At 37.9% G+C, this 13690-nt stretch overlaps 1 protein-coding gene and 2 long non-coding RNA genes across 7 annotated transcripts; 2 read left to right on the top strand and 1 right to left on the bottom strand.

Annotated features, from left to right (window-relative positions):
• The first annotated feature begins 196 nt into the window (after positions 1-196).
• LOC149620912 (uncharacterized) lies at positions 197-12745 on the top strand. 2 transcript variants are annotated; one of them, XM_089855135.1, is made up of 7 exons: positions 197-635; positions 8605-8757; positions 8839-8969; positions 10285-10367; positions 11494-11753; positions 11845-11958; positions 12040-12745. In XM_089855135.1, exons 1-7 carry the CDS (start codon positions 357-359, stop codon positions 12586-12588), a joined length of 1569 nt encoding a protein of 522 aa, XP_089711261.1. In that variant the 5' UTR covers positions 197-356; the 3' UTR covers positions 12589-12745. The 2 variants fall into 2 exon arrangements, with proteins under 2 accessions (XP_089711261.1, XP_089711262.1); XM_089855136.1 differs by lacking the exon at positions 197-635 and adding an exon at positions 666-1292.
• Positions 1309-5900, top strand: LOC149620913 (uncharacterized). 4 transcript variants are annotated; one of them, XR_016375417.1, is made up of 9 exons: positions 1309-2004; positions 2101-2207; positions 2931-3016; positions 3086-3145; positions 3209-3377; positions 3438-3853; positions 4072-4667; positions 4729-4831; positions 4901-5900. It is a non-coding gene; the product is annotated as an uncharacterized LOC149620913 (long non-coding RNA). The 4 variants fall into 4 exon arrangements; XR_016375416.1 differs by having other exon boundaries at positions 2931-3010; XR_016375418.1 differs by lacking the exons at positions 1309-2004; positions 2101-2207; positions 2931-3016; ... (1 more) ...; positions 3209-3377; positions 3438-3853 and having other exon boundaries at positions 4901-5012; positions 5113-5900.
• On the bottom strand, positions 8753-10289 carry LOC149620914 (uncharacterized). Its single transcript, XR_016375420.1, has 2 exons — positions 9556-10289; positions 8753-9304 (listed from the first exon to the last, which is right to left on the bottom strand). It is a non-coding gene; the product is annotated as an uncharacterized LOC149620914 (long non-coding RNA).
• Positions 12746-13690: the final 945 nt, after the last annotated feature.

Below are 13690 nucleotides of genomic sequence, written 5' to 3' on the forward strand. Positions count from 1 at the left end.
CGAAGTTTTGATACCTTGACTATGGAGAAGCGACACCATTTTTGCACACTCCAGTGGACAATGTCCTATAAATTTTCCAGTCAAACAGGGGGTCACTGGACACATGTCCTATAACAATTTTTTCTTATTTCCGGCCCTGGTTCTGGCCCTTTGGGAGAATGGGAGATTCTTAGCCGCACTGTCCCGCACACCATGCGCAGATATTGTGCACACTAGCTCCGTTCTTATCGTCATCGGTCGTCGACTGTTCTGTTTTTTTTTTTGATGAAGGCTTCATGTGTCGCGCTGCATTTTGTTAGTGCTAACTGCCTTAACGGAGCAGTTATCATTATTTTATGTAATATAAATAGTAAATTATGGTTCGCACTAAAAACTGTTGTTACAAGGGTTGTCGGAATGATTCCAGGTTCTTAGATAAAACTGTAGTAAAGGGAACTGTTTTTTACCCTTTCCCTAAACCAAAAACTCAATTAGAAAAGTGTATAAGATGGATAAAAGCCTGTGGGAGAGTCGAGTTAACGCCCGATAAAATTAAAAAATATCATTACGTATGCGGTGAACATTTTGTTGGCGATCTTGGACCCACTGAAAGAAACCCTGACCCAAAAACATATAACCTCGAAGCAACATTTTCGGTAAGTATAGAGTAATATTTGATGAGGGGGGTGAGACGTCATTGGTTTTCAGCCAGTGAAATTAACAAGCCAACAGATGGAGTCACCTTCTGGTGGCTATAGAGCTCATGTTAAATTCTGCCTCCAAAAGGGCGAATGGGCGGAGTTTAATGTCACCCTCCCCGTAACCGATATTACTCTATTCCTCTGTCCATCTAACTTCTGGACCATAATAACGCGTTCCACGCCCGTCATAAAGACACAACCCACAACAGAAGCTGAAGTACACGTCAAAATGAAAAATAATCATTTAAAGGTGGAATTCATAAACGTCGGGCGCAACGCAATTTAGTACAGGCAAAGGCAGGGCGTCGTGCGCAAACTTCCGCCTTTTGCGGCATAGACATTAGAACACTATTAAGAACCTAGACCATTGAGTTCTAATATATGTATTTCTAGAGTTTTTGTTGAATTTCCTCCTCGCGTACTCGGATTCGTCGAATTTCATTACTTTATCATTGGTCGTTAGCGCCATCTGTCGCCTTACGTGGGAAGCTTAAAAGAATTTCCGACGATTTTGCGGGAAAGCGCCCCGCAAAATCGCCGCAGCTTGAGTTTGAAAATTAGGCTTAGGAAGAAGTAAAGCGCGAAATATGAAAGTTAGGTAATTGAAAAACAGTAAGTGGAGCCTAATAAATAAAATTTGCTGTTTAATAAATGGAATATTGATCAATTTCTTATTAAATGCGTGTTTTTACTTGGGAATTATATGCTATTAGTTATTAAAGTAACACATAATGTCAAAATGTATTAAATTTTAAAATGGGTCGAAAATGCTCAGTAGAAAAGTGTGTCAACACTGGTAGAAATAAAAATGTTTTGGGACATAAGTATATACGTATAGAAAATTAATAAATATTTAGATGGTTCAACCCTATTTGAACTGTACCATTAAGATTCCCTACAAAAAATTCGGAATTACCAAAACAATGGTGTCAGGCCATTAATGGAATTGAATGGACTCCAAAAAAGACATTTGCGGTGACCATTTTTGTCAAGTTGACTATCACGAAAGCTCAAAAATACATATACTATCGGTTAATGCAGTTACTTCTCTGTTTTTACTCGAATCTAGCAATTTACTTCCATTATCATAGCGGTTTCTAAACATTTCCTATCTATATTAAGAAATTATAGCAGACGCCATGGTAACAAATATGTGTTTTTAAGTGAAATAGATGGCGCCACCACCTAATGATAAAGTTATCCGTCCGTCCCATAGATATGTTAAAAGGGTAGATACACAATCCAATGGGAGGTCGACGCGGAAGGGGCAACGAGCAGACAGCCGCTATTTTCTGGGGGTAGCCGTATAAAGCGACATCTATCGGTAAGTTTCGAAACTGAAATAGGTATTAAAGTCGTCATGATTGTGTGATGACTACTGATATCATTTTTGTTTTTTTTTGCTCTGTTTTATCAAAAGTATAGAGATCATAAATCTGTATACTTTTGGTTTTATTTCTCTTTATTTAACAGCTGTGGATTATTTCTTTGTTATTATTATAATTACTCGCCTGGAATAAATAAAAGGTAATTATTAAATTGTAATAATCTGTACTCGTATAAGCAACGTAAGTGAATATTTTAATAAAAAAAATTATTTTATTGGCCAAGGCCTTAGTGGGTTAGGTGCCGTTGTAGTGGTTGGTTTTGGTTACTGGCCTTGAAATAAAATTAACTTTGACAGTTTATGCCTGATGGCTTGGCCTTTCAACTCCAGATTTTTATCCTTAGCCAATTTGTGAAGCCTGACTTTGCAGTACAAGTTAATAGTTTTTTTAATTAAAGTGGTGGCATGGTGCTCAATACCCACTTCAGCATCAAACATGTGCTCATGTAGATCGGGGAAAATATCCATTCCTACAATTGTTCGTAGAACAGCAAGTTCAATGGCCAAAGTTATGTTTTTGCATGGCATAGAAACTGATACATTTTGACGAATGCAGGACTCCGTTAAACGACAAAGCTGAAAAACACTTTTTGATGGTCTATGCAACCCACCATTGTCTTTCAGTTGCGTAAACCGCGAATGCATATTAAAAGCATAATTATGCTCGTTTGGGGGCTCTTCGAGTGCCTGGAGACAGGTTTTGCAGCTTATGACTTTGCAAAGACGCGATACCACAAAGCCAGCAATGTAGAAAACTGAATTTTCTCGGAAAATGGATGAATTTTCTTGTTGAATGTAAAATTCTTTAATTTCATCATCTTCTTGATTTTGAAATTCTTCTACTGTTGACGCTTCCATTTCAGTGTCATATTCCGGGTAACGGCGAACATTGCAAAGTCTGGGGATTTCAGTATCGTCAAGAGCAGTTACATTTCCGGTTAAAGTAGGAGTAAGGCGAGTCGCTAAAGATCTTTTGTAAGCGCCTTCAAACTGTTTTGTTGTTGGATTATTATTCCAGCCTCCTTTTCCACGAATTGTGTTGAAAAATAATTCCAAGTGGTCTTGGGAAAATTTGTAGGTAAGTAAATAACTTTAAGGAAGGAAACATTTGGTTAGTTTTGCATTTAAATGATTAATGTAGATGTTTTCATCTTCATGTGCTATTGCTTACTCTAATTGAGGCATTTCTGGCATGAGGTGTTTTTCTGATATTGCCAGGATGCTGGTGATTGAAATAGCTAACCCTAATGGGCCAGTCTTCCTTTTGCCTTTAACGAGAAGATTTCCTTCCTCGTCTTTCAAGTTTAAAAGTAATTCTTTAGTTTGTTCTAAAGATTTTCTGGTAAGCTCAAATTTATTTTTTCTAATAGGAGCTTTGTAGCCTTTAGCGAATGGAGACCGTGAGTTCAGGATATCAAAACATCTAAAGGCAATAATTAATTTGTGGGAATTATTGAAGGAATGTATACTTTTGTATGGATTAAGTACCTATCAATTGATTCTATAAATTTTACTGTCGCTTGACAACCTTGAAAATTTTGAGCCCCAGTCTCCTCCATGAAAGTTAGCGATTTAGCAACGGAGTTACTTAAAACTTGAACTGCTAGTTTAACTTTCATTTTTTGTGTTTTATAGTAGATGTGGAATTTGGTTAGTTTATTTCCAAGAGTTAACTGTTCCTTATTTTGTAAATTGTGAATAGATTTCACAAACTGCCAATCAATCACCTATTCCAAGAACTTAGAATTAGGACTTGCATAATTTCAATTTGTTAAACGGGGTCTGAGTATGTAGGGATGGATTTTACTTTCTAGTTTTCGGCGGTGAACGTAAACCTAGAGGACAGGCGCGACTTCCTAAACCACTCAATGCACTGAGAAGGTTGGCAAAGTCGCGCATGTTCAGTAGTTTTATGTTTACCGCCGAAAATTAGAATATTAAAGATCCCATGTTTCCTTCACCTCATCTGTTAAGCCATTGTAAATCTTTTTAAAATCGGCCCAGAGGTTACGCAGCAGCTTAATCATATGACACACATCCAGGATCAGGTAAATTATGTCGTCAGGATCTGAATTATTTCCTGGATTTGGAAAAGAAGGATTGAGAGCCTCGGGGTCCAAGTTTGCTCCCAGGATTTTTGCCATGGTAAGGTTACTGCTTAACCCATCACATACTAATGCGATGCATTTAATTCCCGTCTCAAAGATGCGACAAAAGCACTCTCTAACCAAGTTTGACAATAGCCAGCCTGGTGTACCGTGTACAAAAAAATAGCCCAAAGGAATTTTCCAGCTTCCATTCACGGCCACTAGCATAAACACCAAGGCAGATGAAGCTATAGTTTGTTCCTCTTGCGTATTGTCCGAGACCTTTCCGTAATTCACGAACCCAGTGAATTTATCCCCACACCACGCTACATGTTTTCTAATAGACATTTCGTCTATGTCCAGAACGGCTAAGGTTGGATATTTATTTTTTTTAGCCATTTGACGAAGAAACTCGAAACTTTGGCTGGTAAAGCCAGGTTCTCCGTCGATCCTAGCGGACCACTGTCTGATGGTGTTTTCATGTGGTAGACAAAAATGATTACGCAAAAACTGGTAAGCTTTTGGCGAATAAAAGTGAAGGGTTAATGCGAATTGCTTTAACTCCTCTGAGTAGGGCCTTTTTCTCTGGTTGTTAGTTCCAAGTTCACTTAGTTCTTTGAATAGAGCTTTGGATGTAGTTGAAAACTTTTCATTGATGTTAACAAGATGCTCTTTAAGTAAAAACTTTTGGTCTTCCAACTCTCTTAGCAACTCTTGTAAATTTGTAATTTTTTGTTCCCGTCTAGCGAGTTTCTCAGCGGCTCTTCTGAATTTTTTGGCAAGATTTTGGTTCTTTTCCTCCAAAAATTTAACCTTTCTTTTTAGTGTTTTAACAAAACTTTCCGGGTCTCCACTATGGTAAGAATGATCCAACTATACAAAAATAATCAATTGCTTTTTAACTATATAAATAAATGCTGCTTTATATATTTATGTTAATATGTCTGTTTATTGTTAGAGTACAGACAATAGCAATACCGAAAACGTACCATAACATCATCTAGTTCACCAGACGTATTTGAAGCGGTGCTGTTTTCAAGACTAGAGTAATCCGATGTAGCGTCGTAGGGATCCGCTGTTTCTCCAGAAATACTTACAGTGCAATCATCCAAGTGTTTATTTTCAGTGCCCTGATAAAAGTTACCGTTTTTGCTCCGATTGTTTGTTAGAAATAATTTGCCGCGATATATACCGAAATTGGAATATTTTCGAGTTCCGAGTGCGATAAATTAACCGGTTCGCCGCCTGGTAAGGTCTGATCTAATTCGCGACAGTCGCGAGTCATTTCCTGAACCGATTGTGAGCTCGAGCTAATACTAATGTTACTTTCTATTTCAAACTCTTTGAGAAACGATCTTTCATCCGGAACTTGAACATCAGCGGGTTTATTCTCGTTCCTAACGGGATTATCAACATCAAGTGACGTATCTTTTTTACCATAAGATTTCTGTAATGAATATTTTTAAGTTTATGTGCTACTAGAGAACTTCTTCCTCTTTGAACCACCGAGTCTCTACTACCGAACCGTATTTCTCTAGATTAACTAGGGTAATTAATCAAGAATATGTCTAATTAAAACCGCTAAAACCAGAGAAATTCTGCTCGAGTGCAATGAATACTCAATGCTAAAACCTACGCGTGATGCTCCGTGGTCAAAATTCAAAGTAAGACTGTCGCCGTGTATTTCTTTTTCAACTTTGTGCAAGTTCTTAGAGACAAATAAAATAATTATTATAAAACTCTTAATTGTTCCTATTTTTTTTAATAATGAACCTTCGATGGAAACGCGTTTTTATTAAGGCACCGTTTGCCATTTTGTAGTTGAATTTCACTTTCTAAGAAATGCTGACTACAAACGTAATCACTCTTAGAAGGGACCCAATTTTCACGGTTTATGGTTTGTACCCACTTTTGGAGTAAATCAGGCTTAGAAAACGGAAACCTACACTTTCAGGAATGATATGCAAATTTTTACACCATATTTAAGTAAGGGAGAATATTAATCATACCTATGAAACGATAGTACGTTTGAGGTACCTGAAATGTTTCGACAATGTTTGAACGCGCAGTTCTTAACCATTTTTAGATTTGAAACAAGAAATCAACAGGGGAAATACTTATAACATTTATTCAATTGAATGTTAAACCCAGAAAAAAGTTTCTTTAGAAAAACATTTATTCCAAGTAAATGATACACCTTCCAAGTTTGAAAAAATATTAAGCCTAATTTAGATTTCGCGCCATTTCCCACGTGATTTATTTGCCACCACTTTAGTTTGTCTCCGATAGATGGCGTTTTATACGGCTACCCCCAGAAAATAGCGGCTGTCTGCTCGTTGCCCCTTCCGTGTTTTTTTCGTTAAGCCTAAGCCAGCGAAGTGGATCTAGACCCTTTATAGTTTTACTATATCTATGGTCCGTCCCATAATTTCAAAAACGATGGTCGCGCGAGCGCGAAAACCCGATATCCAAATAGAACTCTAGAAGAATATATGTTCTGAACTCAATGGGTAAGAGTCTTTTTTTATACATTTATTAGTAATAAAAACATTAAGGCGAGCTAAGCCTTGGTCATGGCCATAATGTAGAGGCCATAAACATAGAGGCTAATCACTGATCTGCTGTGTTTTACAAGACCAAGGCTTAGCTCGCCTTAATGTTTTTATTACTAATAAATGTATAAAAAAAGACTCTTACCTTCAGAAAACGGTGGTATTTCCTCGAAAGTAAGTAGAAATACAAGTTCCAAGTGTTTTTTAAAAGATTTTACAGGTGTAAAATTTAAAAATACGTTTTTCCGCTCTTAGCTCGTATAAAATGGAGTAATGGCATCTCCGAGGGTTTGACTTATTATGCCCTATAGGGAGTTAACATAGAGTGCCACTACTTTAAGCTCATCCTTATGATAGTTCCAATTTTGGCCGCTATGCCCATGTGCGCTGATCAGGCATATGGCTAATTAATAAAAATTAATTAAATATGAAACGTCCCTGGCGGGATTCGAACCCGCGTTGTCTCCCTCCCAAGTACTGACCGCGCTCAAAGCTGCTTAACTTCGAGTGTTAACATGGGGTTAGTAATATTTTAGTTTACCTCGCCGCATGTAGATGGCGCTACAAGCAACTCACCTTATCACACACGCGAAGGGGTGCTTCCATTGAACCCGAATCAAAGCTGAAAATTCAACTGTTCCTCTTGTATCTCTATGTTTTGCGCACGACGCCCTGCCTTTGCCTGTACTAAATTGCGTTGCGTCCGACGTTTATGAATTCCATCTTAAATCATCAAACGGAAGCTCTCTATAAGAGTCTAGAGAGCTTTCAGATGGGATAGTAGTACGTCACACCCTCCCAAGTCTTACCTCTGTTCTGGTAGCCATATTGGGTGGTCTCAGCTTCATTCCTGCTTTAAACCCACCAATATGGCAGCGTAAGTTATGTCACGAGACTCAGCTCCTCCTCCAACTGAAAGCTCTCTATAGAGCCATTTCAATTCGCGTGGGAAAGGATAGCAGGGTTCGTACACGACCTGGAAAACCTGGAAAAGTCAGGGAAATTTAAAATGGATATAAAAAGTCAGGGAAATGTCAGGGAAAAATATAATGGAGCGAAATAATGGATAACAGTATAAGGGTGACCAGAAAATGTGTTGTCTGAGATTAGACTAGAGCGCCAAATTCGCGGATTTTTTAATAATATCTCGTGCCAAAATGATTCGACTGAATTTAGTTAGGTTTTCATATATGTTCGCCATGTACCTTATTGCAAATGGTCAGGGAAATTTGTGGAATTTAGTCAGGGAATACCTGGAAAAGTCGGGGAATTTCATTCCAAAAATTTTGTACAAACCCTGGATAGTTTTTGGGGCGGGATTTCACTAGCTCCCGCCCAGGCGCAATTTTGTCAGGTTTAATTTAACATAGTGTTCTTCCACGGCCCTCACGGAGGGAAGGTGAAATGGGCACTGTTTATTGGGGCATGGCAAACCCGTGACTTTTCTCGCCCCTATAAAATCCTAGTTTTCATGTAAGGGAGTCTTTATTTAAACGAATTCGCGGAAGCAGAAGCTGACGGCGCGGGTGTCCAGTAAAAATATTGCCAGTGTCCATTTAATAGTTAGGGAGCATAGGAGCCTGATGTATGTTTGTTATATAAAAATAATCCGGGTCTTGAGTACCATAATTCATATTTAAAAGCCTGCAGGGAATTATTCAAATTGTATTACAATTGGTTAAGCAAAATAATTGCCAAGAGTGTTAACACCAAACGTAATTCATAAGATATCTTCCTATTGACGAAAGGAATAAATCGAAATGGGATGGAAGCATTACACTTTAAAGTTACGGAAATAATCTTGATTAAAAAAATAAATTTAAATTATTCACTGTTCGGGACTAGAGAAAATTACTCCCCTTGGTTTTCCCATTTGATTTATGCATTTCAATTTTTAGTGTGACGTTTCAATGTCAAATATGAAGATAGAGAGAATCAAAATTGTGTTAAGAATAAATGAGCAACAAGAGGAAATTGGGAGGCTTGATGAGGAAATTGAAAGGCTCAAGGGAATCGTTGGAAACTTGAAAAATGAAGTTGAAGATCTTACGGTTTGTAACGTTCTTTCTTTTATAGTCGAGAAAAACATCGAAAATCAGGTTAATTTAGTAGTTAATTATTTGAATAATTAGGAAAAGAATGGATTGAATGGAAACAACGATTATGCCATAGCGGGTCCAGTTAAATATGAACCTGAATCATATGGACAAGTATTGTCTCTTCCATTTTCCATACAGCAACAACCACAAGAACAAATTGAAAGGTATTTGATTAGAATTTCACCTGCTGAAAATCTTAATGGAAAAACCTTTCATGGAATAAAGTGGTTAAACCTACACTTACCACTATCGTGAATTTATACATCTTTGATTATGCATGCTATAGATGCGCGCACTAACTCATGCTATAATGCTACCACTCCCTTAAAATATCCATGGATATGGTTACGTCCAAGGTAAAGCCTTGAAGATATGAAGGTTCCTGATAGCAATATCAGGTGAATAACATCGAAGAATCACACCAGGGACCACTTTATACTGTTTGTAGGTTTATAATCAGTAGGTGCATCTCGGATGAATATCGGACATCGAGTATTCGCTGAGGTTAGATACATTTACACTTTATGAATATTGGACATTTTATATTCACCCGAGATACACCAGCTGCGTATGTCACAAAAATTCGAGAATTCATCCAAGAATCACTAAAACTAACTTACATAAGCCGTAGTGAATATTGGAGATTCGATACTCACCCGCAATTTACCAACTGAATATTCGACACACATACGTGAATATTTTATCATTTATGTCGGGTGTATCTCAGATCAATAACGAATGAAAACTTACGTATGCCAGGTGTATCAATAACTAGAGAAAACTTATGTACGTCAGTTGTATCAATAACGAGTGAAACCTCATTCATGTCAGGTGTTTCTCAGATAAATAACGAGAGAGAAATTATCATTTAAATCAGTAGTATCTCACATCAGTATAGTCAAGAACGAATTCAGGATACGATAAGAACGTGGAATGGTAACATTGTCCCCTGGTACCATGAAGTCATACTTCTTTCGAAAACTGTTACCGCCTTCGTTCTAGGTAACGCCTTAAAATCCGTTTTTAGCGCCATCGGTGGGTTATAAATCAGTTAAAGTGGCTAGTATCACATTCAGCTTCTCTAGCCTTAAGCCTTGGCGTTACACGGCGAAGTTTGGTAAATCCGTTGTACTGACTTTGTCCAAGATAAATCAGGCTCTCTAATAAAAAATCTAGATTCTTTATAACCACTCTTTTTAAATATATCAGTTCATCATTAACGATTTTAACAGTTTTTTTCTTGACAACGACACCAACACTCCTAGACCTAGGAGACTCCATTTTCCATATTCCCAAAAATAGGCCCCTCCCTCATATTATGAAAAGTATGACTTCATGGCGCCAGCAATTACCTTGTTTCAACGTTCTTATGGTATCCTGAATTCGTTCTTGGTATAGTGTATAATACCAGTAGTGTATATGGTCATGGTGTATTCATCTTTTATTACTACTTGTGCTTATGACTATTTATTCTTATAGTTTGCACAGTATTCCCACTGCGTCAATCAGCAACATTTCCGATAGTGTACTCGAAAAGGAAGCCGCGAATCACAGTCACCTTGGTATAAAAAATTTCTTTACAAATGTTATAACGTTTGCCCATGGATTAAATATACCTTAACCTAAAATAAAAGTCGTTGCACAATCAGCGCAAGATAGAGAAAAATAATCAGATAGAAATTTGTTTAGAACTTAGGCCCGAGGCTTAGTTCTGCTGCTGCTGCTGTTGTTAGTGCATGCTTACATTGCAATGGTTACAGTGACTAGGTATCATGACGTCTGGTTCCTGGGCTGTGCGCCAAGGTAAGTGAGATACCTTGCGCCTTTCAAGTTACCTTCCCTTTTTGACTCTCCTTACTCTATTTCCTACTTGTTGGAACTTGGAAATTGAATTTTCCTTAACTGAGCGTTTGAAAGCGTGATAGAGTAGAGTAAACCACGTTAGAGGGAACCTGTAGCATATTGCTGCGGCATACTTTTCTGTGGTCACTTCTCTTGTGGAAATAATGAACATTTTCTCGGTCGGAAACTTTAGGAGTCCAGGTCAACATATAATTGCTAATATAGGGATAAAATAGACATATTAACATTTAATGTAAACTCGCATTAGAAATAAATGGGGGTTCTACTAAAATCTAGATTAAAATATATTGGATTTTCGAGTGGCGCTGTCATAACCTATCGGTGAGTGGCGTTTGTCTTTTGAAGTAGCTGACGTTCGCTGTCGGTGGTCCCGCTCATAAGCCATAACCATGACGGAAATAAAAATAAGAGAGTCAAAGGGGAAAAGGGGACGGTAACTTGAACAGCACAGTCGGTTCTGTATCTCACGGGCATGAGCGTACCTACCTCGGCGCACAGTTGAGGAGCCAGAAACTCTGCAATGCTAATGTAAGCATGTACGATCCAAGCAACGGTATCAGAGCTAAGACTCGGCAGTAAGTTGTAATCAAATTTCTCTCTGATTTTTTTTCTCTGGAATGGTCTATAGCGTAGCGATTAATTTTTTTCACCACCTGTAGTCTGATACATAAGAGCATGATAAAATTTAGAATGCGCACCATAGCAATTTTACGTTATGCTCCCCTATCAATTTAATTCAGTTTGCTGCACATTTTACAAGAAATATACAGGAAATGACTGCGAACTGTGAATAAAGTGTTGCTTTTGTTTATTAATACACAATAGTTACAACCATAAGTGGATTAAGGGATAAGTGTGCTACGCCCTATAGGAGCGAGGGAGACAGCCAGAAGAATCGTATCAAAATGACGGCGCGCTCAACGGCGGTATTTTCGTCCCAATTTGGCCCTGAACTTAAATCAAAACTAGTCCAAACAACTGTAAAATACAATTTATTACAAAAAAGAGGTCATCTTTGTAATTGTGATGACGTTTCCAATGAAGAAATTTCCAGTAAACGGATGAAACATACGGAGAAACCCCTGGTAAGGGTTAAGCCTTGGCGCCTCTATTATCATAGTTGATTACAATGTTTGTTTAGTTACATTGTAAAAAAACCTACATAAATGATTACAGGGGTTTTCTGGAAGTATCAGATTGGGTAAATTGAAAACTTGGCTCCTTAACAAAGATAAAAAGGAATGCCTCTTAGTAGCCGAAAAAATTTGTCTTCACAAAGAATTGAAAGAGGCGAGAATTACTTTTTTTTAGTTCACTTTCTACGGTTTAATTTCAAAATAATTAAATCCAAAAATTATTCTTAATTTAAAGATTCTTTTGGAAATAACCCGGAAGGATCGGCTTATTGTAAGGCACGGGTTGGATCCGGTTAAAATTATCGTAGAAGAAAACGGGGAAGCATCTGTTTTTCACATCTTTAAGGGCTGCGTAATCAAAGTGCTATTGTTTGAAGGCGAATCGATCCGAGAAGATGTTGCTACGGATATATTTCAGCAGCTCTTCGATGATAGTTTTATTTTGTGCCCAGGTCTTACTGAAGACTCAATTAAAATTCTAAAAACATTGTCATTTCTACCACAAAAACTAACCAAATTAGCATATCCTTTTGAGCATTACCTTTCTGAATTATGTTTGGCATGGTTTAAGCCCCCAATTAATGCCCCGATGGCTGACATTTCATCTGGAAACTATCGATGCACTGAATGTAGTTATCGCTCTCGATACACAAAAACACTATCCAAGAAAAAATACAACCTACTAGTAAAGAATAAGACGTCACCGGCTTCAAAACACAAGTTGAATTATTTGTCTTCCAACTCGTTGAAAATCCGTCAAAGAAAAGAGAGATGTAGAAAGTAACGGTTATTCCAAGCAAATTCAAAAATTTTGGAAAAGTGTCAAAAATTAAAGTTAAACTTCTCTTAGAAAAAGAGCAACGAAATGTCCAACGTAACACGGTATTACCCTTTGGGGAGAAAAATTATTTAGGAAATAAATTACTTCTGGAGTTGTAAAATCGTCCAATTTTTTACCTATGTTATTTAAATAAATCGTAACTTACAGTTGGAATGGTCGGAAAATACAACGCACCGTGTGCTAGATATTCGTGGGAACTATTAAATACCAGATATTATAATAATTATCCAGGTATTTATTGTGATAATCTAACTTTAGATTTAGCAAACCAAAAAGTCGGCCTAAAAGGTTTTTGAAAAGTGACGAGACCTTAATTTCACAATAGGAATGGTGAAATGGAGCCCGAGACTTGAATTTAGCGCGAGGTTGAAAAAATAAAGATTTTTAAAACCTATAGAAAATTATCAACTTAACTTTATACCATGAAAACTGAGATACTTCAGCCTTTGCTAGTGATATGAAGCGTTGCCTTCGTTAATCAAGGCCTGTGCGCGGTATTTTCGACCGGGGCGACTTTTAAGAAACGAGACTTTTTATTTTCTCTCTATTTTACCGCGAGATGGCATTGATAGCTGGACCGAAACGCTATTTCAAATTCCAAGCGCGAGAAAATGAGTATTTCAAATTTTAAGTCCAGCTAATAGCGCTCTCAGGTGAGAGAATTCGGCAACTCAAATTGCCAAACGAAAAATAAACAATCGGCGCCGCGCACAGGCCTTGATTAACGTAGGCAACGTATGAAGATAGGTTGTGACGAAGCCTTGGTCGTGAAACCTTGGGTCTAACTCGGAAAAAAATGAGCTCTTAATGCAAAGTTCAATAGACCATTCCTGTAAATACTTGTAGAGAAACAAACGTGCAGGGGCGGAGAGGTGTCTTTCGACTCGCTAAGAGGCAACGCCAGATGGAGCCACAGTTCACTAAACGCGGGAGGCTAGGCAACTCGCTCTGCCTCTAGCGGTGCTTCTCAAAACACCTCTAGCCCCTGTTAAAGGGCTCCTTCGGACCCTTAGACACATGGCCCCGCGGATTTCCATCCCCTCTT

The sequence above is a fragment of the Phalangium opilio genome, unplaced genomic scaffold (genome assembly GCF_054372755.1).
Source record: "Phalangium opilio isolate 3A_F unplaced genomic scaffold, DU_Popi_V2 ptg000209l_1, whole genome shotgun sequence".
NCBI lineage: Eukaryota > Metazoa > Arthropoda > Arachnida > Opiliones > Phalangiidae > Phalangium > Phalangium opilio.

Coding starts and splice junctions, on each gene's coding strand:
- LOC149620912 (XM_089855135.1), top strand. CDS start 357: ATGGTTCGCACTAAAAACTGTTGTTACAAGGGTTGTCGGAATGATTCC. Junction 8,970..10,284: donor CCACAAGAACAAATTGAAAG/GTATTTGATTAG, acceptor TTATTCTTATAG/TTTGCACAGTATTCCCACTG. Junction 11,754..11,844: donor AACATACGGAGAAACCCCTG/GTAAGGGTTAAG, acceptor AAATGATTACAG/GGGTTTTCTGGAAGTATCAG.